This window comes from Mobula hypostoma, chromosome 25 (genome assembly GCF_963921235.1).
Source record: "Mobula hypostoma chromosome 25, sMobHyp1.1, whole genome shotgun sequence".
NCBI classification, from domain to species: domain Eukaryota; kingdom Metazoa; phylum Chordata; class Chondrichthyes; order Myliobatiformes; family Myliobatidae; genus Mobula; species Mobula hypostoma.
Genome location: NC_086121.1, coordinates 25078037 through 25087418, shown reverse-complemented (window position 1 = coordinate 25087418; position 9382 = coordinate 25078037). Strand labels below are relative to the sequence as shown.

At 44.6% G+C, this 9382-nt stretch overlaps 1 protein-coding gene across 2 annotated transcripts in view; it reads left to right on the top strand.

Annotated features, from left to right (window-relative positions):
- Nucleotides 1-169: 169 nt before the first annotated feature.
- Nucleotides 170-9382, top strand: part of zbtb17 (zinc finger and BTB domain containing 17) — a 34702-nt gene continuing 25489 nt past the window's right edge. Inside the window, exons 1-3 of one of the 2 annotated variants that reach the window (XM_063033418.1) lie at nt 170-303; nt 5219-5425; nt 8710-8830. In XM_063033418.1, the coding sequence (XP_062889488.1) occupies nt 5312-5425; nt 8710-8830 (235 nt within the window). In that variant the 5' untranslated portion in view covers nt 170-303; nt 5219-5311. Of the gene's footprint in view, nt 304-5218; nt 5426-8635; nt 8831-9382 lie in introns of both variants that reach the window. The other variant, XM_063033417.1, reaches the window with a different exon arrangement.

Genomic DNA, 9382 nt, shown 5'->3' with positions numbered 1-9382 from the left:
AGACGGCGGCACCAAGGTGCCCGGAGAGCAGCACTGCCCCGCATGCGCAGTTCGCACCACTGAGGTGAGCTGTGTCGTACGGAGCGGGGGAGGGGAGGGGATGTCCCGGTTTATGCGCATGCGTACTGGTGGTAGTGGGAAGCCCCGGCCATAGCAATCGATCCGAGAGTGAAAAGATGGCGGCGGCAGGGCCCAGCTAGCCCGAAGCAGCAGCACGGCGAACAAAACCAACCTCGATAGCAGGCCCAAAAGAGGGCGGGGAAATCGAGCCGGGACTCAGCAACAGCCCGTGGGGGAAGAAAGGTGAGGGTTAGGTTGTATTGGGGAGGAGGCAGCGCGCCTTGGAATCGAGCTGGAGGCGACGTCACTATGAGGCGAAAGGATGGGAGGCCGCGGCGTCGCCCGCCGCCGCCATCATTGGGACGAGGCAGGGTCCGCCAGGCGCGCTCAAACAATGCGTGGATCAATAGATACAGAGGGGGTTAATGGAGCACAGAGACACCAATACACTGATCAATTGATGGATGTGGAGGAGGCAGGGGAGCAATAAATGGAGGGAGATTGGGTCTGCCGTGCAGATGCTGTGTGGAGATATCGGCACGGATGAGCAATGACAGAAGGAGAGAGGCCAAGGAATCGTGAGACCTCTGAGGGAGGGAGATGGAGTGTCAATAAACAGGGAGATGTCTTGATGGAGTTCAGTAAACAGGGTGGGGGCGATCCAGAAACAGGGAGAGTCTAGGGAAGGCAAGCCACTGGAAGGTGAAGAAGTGCTAGGGCAGGGACACAGCCAATCCTTTGGGGGGGGGGGGAGAGAAGAGGGAGCAGGTCGACACTAGGGACCAGAGAGCAGTAAGAAATAATAAACAGAGTGGCATACAGTTAGAAGGAAACATGCACCAGGGCAGAGAGAATGAGATGAGACAGAACACGCTAGTGTGCTAGCTGTCAAGATGTTGCTTGTCTGGACCGCAGTACTCGTGGAATGTGTCTCATGCTGAAGGAAATTTGCTGCATACCTTAATAATTAGAACTATATGAGCCACAAAAAGTATTTGAGAAAATTTATTTTTAACAGTTTAAAAACTTGACACACGCCATGTAAAAAAACAGCACACCTTGTTTAAACCTAGGGGAAAAGCATCAAGCAAACAGCAATATTAGGGGAACCTTCCTGAAACATGTAAAATTAGGCAAATCATTGGCAAGGTAGGTGCTAAGAGCATATATCCTGTAGGAATCTATCATTTGGTCATAATCTCATAATAAGAGGTCTCCTTTTTAAGAAAGAATCTCTTGGAGGATAAAGGAACACAGATTTCCTGCCCATCTGCCATGGACACTTGAGTTTAGAATACATTTCCAGATAAGCTGGACAGAGTTTTGGTCTACTGAGGAGTCAAAGATCATGGGGAACACCTAGCAAAGTGGAATGAGGTGAAGATCAGCCTTAATGTCAGTGAATAGAATATCAGACTTAAATGCTCCCATGGTCTACACTTGTTCCCACTTTTAAGTTATTTTGTTGGCCATACATCCCCTTGATCTTTTTTTGACTACTTAATAATTCATGGAAATTCCTGTGCCTCATCCTGTTTCATGCTGTATCCTCTCATCTGCTATGTCCAAAAATCTTTTCATCTCCACCTTGAATAAATTAACTAAGAATCCACAGTAACTCACTGCCCGCTGGTGTTTAGGCCAGTAATGAAGATCCTTCTATGTTTGTTTGTCTGGTGGTGTTCAGGGCTTCCTTCATTGTACCAGTAGCTTTCTCTCAGTTTTCACTGCTGTCAGTCAAGCAAATCCTGGGTGGAAACTCCGGAATACTGTCACACTCAGATGTAGAAGGGTTCTTCATTGTTTGAACAATTAGGGTTGTTAGCCCTGAGCTGAACCCCCTGAACCAGGAGGACTGGTGGACCACTCTTAGTCTGGCCTCTACCCTTTGACCTGTTTGGCACTGGGTGACCCTACCAAGAGCTAAAACATAAAGCCCTGGCTGCAGCCAACATAGCTCTCTGGGTCATTGAGGCAAGAAAGCCTCCAAACCCTACAACAAGGTTCTGGTCCTTTTGGAGGAGAATTGCATCCATCTCCATTTAAAAAAAAACAAATTTCTCCCCATTGCAATCCTAATATGCCCCTAGAGAATATTATGAAAAATATTCATAAAAGTGTGCAGCTGTTCCCTCAATACATAAGGGATGTGCCCACATTGAAGTTAATATCTGGTTACCATTTTAAAGTATTTGAGATTTCTAACACAGGGCAAAAGTTGCAGAATGGCATTCCTCCTGTGCAGATAGGGCAAGCAATAGCAGAATGTGTTGAGGGTTAGCTAACTAGTTGATAATACTGCAGTTGGTGAAGTGCATCCTTTTGGTCTCTCCATTTAATGCTAGACCAGGGTAAGAGTTTGCATTATGACCACTGGTTTGCATGTTGTCACAACAAATCTATGCAAAGGAATATAATTCCATTAAAATATTCAGAACATATACTCTATTATCATCCTTGCACTGGCACTTGAGGAAAGAAACTGAAATCTTAGTTAGGGTAAGTGGTAGTGTGAAAATTTGCTTCCTATTATAGATCCGGTTTAAGTCCACCTAACCTTACATCGAATCGGTTGTTCCTTTTCATGCCTGTAGCGCATCGGGCAGCATTTTTGCTGTTTCCTTAGCATTTACCTGTTTATTTACGAGGCCGAGTTACGAGCTCAATGTCCAACCCAGCACGGATGGAAAGCGTGCCCTGTGCCAGCTGGAGTTGAAACCAGGACCGTTTTCCTCGAAGTCTGGCTGATCTCACTACACCACCAGCCAGCTAATCAAATCCCTTACCTGCTGTATTAAAAGTTATTCCTTTCCAAATTCTTCACAGAGATCATTCATTTTGAAATTTTTTTTGGAAGTCTCTCGTTGCAAATAAACCTGACAAGTTTTAGATTAGCCCCATATATAACAATTACAGCATGGAAACAGGCCATCTCGGCCCTTCTAGTCCGTGCCAAACACTTACTCTCACCTAGTCCCACCGACCTGCACTCAGCTCATAACCCTCCATTCCTTTCCTGTCCGTATATCTATCCAATATAACTTTAAATGACAACATTGAACCTGCCTTAACCACTTCTGCTGGAAGCTCATTCCACACAGCTACCACACTCTGAGTAAAGAAGTTCCCCCTCATGTTACCCTCTAAACTTCTGCCTTTTAACTCTCAACTCCTGCCCTCTTGTTTGAATCTCCCCCACTCTCAATGGAAAAAGCCTATCCACGTCAACTCTATCTATCCCTCTCATAATTTTAAATACCTCTATCAAGTCCCCCCTCAACCTTCTACGCTCCAAAGAATAAAGACCCAACTTGTTCAACCTTTCTCTGTAACTTAGGAGATGAAACCCAGGCAACATTTTACTAAATCTCCTCTGTACTCTCTCAGTTTTATTGACATCTTTCCTATAATTCCGTTCACAATTGTTTTTAGCACCAAGGATAAGAACATCGTAGACGCTGAGGCTTGTGGGCTGGGTCACCTAGCTGATTAAGAGCTTCAGGGCCTCAAAATAATCTTGAGTAGCAGTCAGCAATTTCCCCTCACAAACCTCAGCCCTTTGAGACCCCAGACCCAGGGTGGACCCAACGACTATTGCACATTTTGGAAAATGAAAACATGTAACTGAGCAGTCAGATCAGAGACCGGGTTCACAGAGAGGAGGGGTCTTTCGGAGGTACAGTGTGGTAACAGGCCCTTCTGGCCCAAAGAGCCTGCACTGCACAGTGACACCCATGTAACTAATTAACCAGTACGCCTTTGGAATGTGGGAGGAAACCAGGGCGCCCGGAGGAAACCCTCGTTGTCACAGGGAGAACATGCAAGCCCCTCAGATTTAACCTGGGTTGCTGGTGCTACATTAGCATAACATTAAGTTCTACCCAGTGTTGGTCAGGTTTAGGCTGCCTTGGTCAAGGATCGGAATTTCTGCCTTGTGTGGAGACTGGTAACGGGATGGGGGGGATTATTTTCTAATCCCCTAGTGCACAAAAATCTTATCATCTCAGATATATCAATTGAGAATACACAGCCATCTAAAGTTATGAAGTACAAAGATGTATACCCATCTGTGTGGAAGGAACAGAGTCATCGATTGAAGGGGCAAGACAGTGACTGGAGATTGAGGCTCTCACTGGAGCATCAGGGAGTCAGGAGATAGCAGGGATCGGGAGAAGGAAGGAGGGCCGAGAGCGCGAGGAATCCATGCAGTACTGGGAGGTGAGGGGGAAATGAATTAAGGGGATGTAGGAGTCCCATTTCATCTTGCACTGATATTGCTGGGAGTGGCCAGTGATTAGTGTTCCTGGGGCAATCTGTCTGTGTTTCTGCATAATGCTAATACAAAAGGAGATTTGCAGAGCAAATCACAACCCATTAACTCCACTGCAGAAAGGAGTTGATGAGGGTGAGGCTGATCATATACAAAAGGACTCAAAGATCACGGCCATCATGTTTTACAATGGGGGGAAAAAGATAGCCTTCAATTACATGATCCTGAAAAATAGACTATTAAAATCCTATGCAATCCTCTGATGTCAAATGTGTCCTTTTACCACTCGTTCTTTAAAGTGCATTGGATTACAGTCAGCAGTGACCATCAAATGAAACGCCACTCGCGTTTTCTGGCGATTACATCTGATGGTTGTGTCTGAGGAAGGAACAGCCAGTAAACATCAGAAATTGCAAACAGAAAGACTAAACTAGTTACAGCTTCATAATAAGTGGTTGCTGTGGATTCCACATTGTGCACTGGGTGACGGGTGGAATGACAGCAGAGAGCACCATTGCGTGAAAGGTCATCGGGTTTGGATCAGGTATATTTCTGTGTATGTAAGGTACTGTTGGAAGGCAGGAAACCATCTTGGCCGTCTGTCGACATTGTTCGATTATTCTCTTTAAAGACTGTCTACACTTTCATGTAAGGACTTAGTCTCAAATCATAACATTAGAACAGGATTAGTGGGTTAATCAACCTGTTCCCCTATTCCACTGATTTGAATTAATGCTGATTTGGATAAATGATGCCTTGTCTGTGTTATGTGGAGCCCCAATAGCAAATAGTCACCGTGATCATACAGTTCAGGGTCCTATGCAGTACAACATGAACTTGTGGCTTCAGCTGACCTTTCTGCTTGTGCTCTCCCCCCGCTTCCCACAGGAATGGATTTTCCGCAACATAGTCACCAAGTTCTGGAACAGCTGAATCAGCAAAGGCACCTTGGACTGCTGTGTGACTGCACCTTTGTCGTGGATGGCATCGACTTCAAGGCACACAAGGCAGTGCTGGCTGCATGCAGCGAATATTTCAGGACATTGTTCCTGGATCAGAAGGACGTGGTGCATCTGGACATTAGTAACGCAGCAGGTAATCACCTGACAAGTTCAAACGCTCTCTCCCACGGTGCAGAGAGTTGGCAGGGTCAAAGCTGATGAATTTTGACCAGTGGTCTCTTTGTTTATCTGTCTGGTTTCTCAGAAGATTGTTATGGCTCATTGGATCTATGCAACAGTATGAAATCACCTTCCACAGAGAAAAGAATACCCATTCACACAGCTGATATTGCAAGCACAGAAACTCACAAAGGTAGAAAATAACAAACCTTTCCCCATGCCAGAGGCGTCTAAGATGAGCGGGCATAGGCTTAAGGTGAAGAGTAAGAGATTTAGAGGCAACCTGGGGAAGATTATTTTTCACCAGAGGGAGGTTGCTATCTGGAACATCCTTGCCTAAGAAGGTGGTGGAGGCAGATGCCCTCACATTTAAGCACCAAGGCATAGTAGGCTACAGAACAACTTACTGGGAAATGGTATAGAAAGGCACGATGGATCAAAGAGCCTGTTTCTATGCCACATGACTTTATTATCCTAAAATGTAACAGAATTAATTTCTGAGTCTGAATGTACACAGGAAAAAAAATCTCTTAAATCGAGATGATTAGACGTTAATTGTGGGATAACTTTGGCGAGGGCATTCGAAGAATTTCTCTGCCCTTCTTCAGCCGTCCCGTAGGATCTCCTACTTCTCTGAACCAGCACTTCAATGTAACATCCATCATTAGAGATGCACATTTAGAAAAAATAACACAATCAAGCAAAACTATCGTGATTTTTAAGAGAAAGAAATAATTTTTGACAGATTTATTAAGAGTTCCTTGAGGATGTTAGTGGCACAGTGGATTAAAGGGGCCACAGTAGGCCTCAGTCTTTGAACTTTCAAAAGGCGCCATGCTGTCATCTTAAGCATTACTACACAACGTTAGAGCTAATGGCATCAGGAATAATAGATTGGCATGAAGAAACCAACAGAGAAAGGATATTTAGGATACAAGTATCATTTCAGGTTGGCGTGCTGTAACTAGAGGGGTGCCTGATGAATCAGTGCTGTGGCTTCAATGATTTGCTTTCATGACTTAGATGAACATGTAAAGACATTGAATCCAAACTTGCTGGTATTACAAAAATAGCTGGCAAACTACTCATGTGACTGAGACAAAATATCTGCAAGGAGGTTTGAATAGTGTAGGTAAGTGAGCAAGATTGGCAGATGGAGTATAATAAATGTATAATATATAATAAGTGTATGTAGTTTGGTAGGAAGAATAGCAGAGCGGAATATCATTTAAGTGGAAAGAAGATAAAGCCTGCTGTTGTACAAAGGAGTGGACACAGAACTTTAGAATGCAAGTACTGCAAGGAATTGAGAAGGCAACAGACTGTTGGCTCAATGGCAGGGAAAATAGAGCACGAAAGTAAGGAAAATCTTGTTACACCTGTAAAGGATACTGGTGTGTCTGTCTCTCAAGTTATGATCTCCTTGTTTAAGGAAGAGCATACCAGCACTGCAGTTCAGAGAAAATTCACTCAGAGGATGTAGGGGTTGTCGTGCAGGGAAAGTTTGAGCAGGTTGTGGATTGTTTCAGGATCGGCTGACCATTGAATGAGGAGAATGTCTTCTCTCAGAGAGTTGTGAGTCATGAATTTTCCATCCAAGGAACTATGATGGCTGGAATAAAACAGAAAATTCTGGGAAAATCCATCAGGTTAGGTAGCATCGATGGGAAAAGTAACAGAGTTAACATCTTCAGATGGAGACCATTTGTCAGGAGGCTGAATCAATGAATATTTTCAGGGTTGAGATGGAGAAAGTTATGGTCTGAGAGACACAGATCAGCCACGATTGGGTTGAATAGGGGACAGGCTTGAGAGACCCCACAACCAACTGATTCTGGATTCCACACTCTCTCGGTTCGCCTTTGAACCGGCCTCATCTGTAACGAGTCTGTACATACTCCTCGTGGAATGCGAGGGTTTCCTCCGGGTGCTCCGGTTTCCCTCCCACAGTCCAAAGGTGTACCAGTTAGTAGTTTAATTGGTCATTGTAAATTGTCCTGTGACTAGGCTGGGGTTGAATGGGGGGTTGTTGGGCGGTGTGGCTCGAAGGACCAGAAGGGCCTGTTCCTTGTTGTATCTCAATCAATAAATAAAAGACTGGACTAAAGTATGACACCAGGATTGAACCTGACCCTGTCGAGTGAGAGCACTCCCGTTTGCTGCCACACCACAAGTCAGTTTGAGAAAAACATCAATCAGTTTCCAACCCCTGATCACTCTCCGCTCCGTGAAGCTCCTGCTTCAGGACAGCTGGTGAAGACAGGATGTAGTCCTGCTCCAGTGTCCTTGCAGTCGCATCGCATGTCTGCTCTTGTAACTCATGGTGTAGTAACACGTGCACGTGGGAACCAGTGGAATCAGATTTGAAAAGCAAATTTCGGTATGCAAAATGTCCCAACATGTTTTTGCCTCAGCCCTGTCTTTGACCATGTGTGATCATTTAGATGAGAGAGCCTAGCAAATTGGGACCTGAAGCCTGAAGGATGCCTTAGACACCTATTAGATATTAGATCTATTAATTGTGCCCGTTTCAATGCGGTGTGAAGACGCACAGCATTACCGATTTGCACAGCCTTGCGTAGCATCCAATTTTACATTGAAACATATGAACTAATCTGGGCTACTTGACGGTGTTCCTCCATTCAAAAGATCACAACTGAACTGACTGTAACCTGACCTCCTCCTCCCGTCTATCTGCAGCAGTCCAGCTTATTAAGTATATACTTACCTCTGCTTTTAAGATTTTGAAATCGCCCACCACTCTCTGAGAAAAGGAGATCAAAAAACCCATGAGCCTCTTTGTCTCACCACTGTCATAATGGGCAAACCCTCAGTCTTAGACTTTGACCACTAATTTTAGATTCCCTTGCAAAAGGCCACATTTTCTCCATATTCATTCCTATAAAGACTGCATGGGATCTTGTATGTGTCAATAAGGTTCCTGCTTATTCCTCTAAACTCCACTAAAATCTCTTTTTTCTAAATACTATTAAGAAGAAGTCTCTGAGACACAACACAACAACTCTGCCTATTTGAATAATGTGAAAGTTTAAGCCTGTATCTGGGAAAAGCAGAGTAATTTTCCGAAGTGGATTGGTGCAGACACTTGCCATCATGGGTTCCTTGGATGGACTGGGTGCCTCAGTGGTGATGGAGTGCAGTGATCTGAGCTACTTTCTCGTAGGTCTCGGCCAGGTGTTGGAATTCATGTACACAGCCAAGCTCAACCTGACAGCGGCGAATGTTTTTGACGTGCAGGCAGTGGCCGGCTTCCTTCAAATGCATGACATTGTGAGCACGTGTGCAACTTTCATCGAAGGCAAGTCCTGCACACCAGCACCGTCTCTCACCAAAGAGGAGCCTTCTGCTTCAGCTCATGGTATGTATGATTGAATGGCGCGAGTGAATCGTGGCGACGCTTTGCGGGCAGCTTACAATACTTCTAAATATACTTCTTCTGAACTTGTACTTTGTATGAAAAGGTCAAAAGATCCTGTTCTCTCTTTCCTTTAAAGTTGTTAGGTCTGTGATAATTTGGGTCCATGGTGTCCGAAGTGATCCATAACTGAGGCACTAATTTAAACTTCATTTAGAATGCCTTCAATAGCTGGTGTTAGTTCAGATTAAAGTGGGAATATTTATTCCTTCTGGTCGCTGATGGAGTAGTCTGCACATGTCATGGACGTGGCTCTGCTGGGTTCTGACATTTGCCTCAGCATTTAGGAGATCTGAGTTTTGTATCCCAAATAAAGCTGAAATGAGAGAAGATTTATTGGTTCTTATAAAAGCATGCAGAGGTCTGGATCCTGCCTGTTAGAATGACTACATTCAATCCAAAGATATTGATATTTGTGAAGGTTATGGATTAAATGTAGACAGGATTTGAGGAAAAATCAGAATCAGGTTTGTTATCGCCGGCATGTGACGTGAA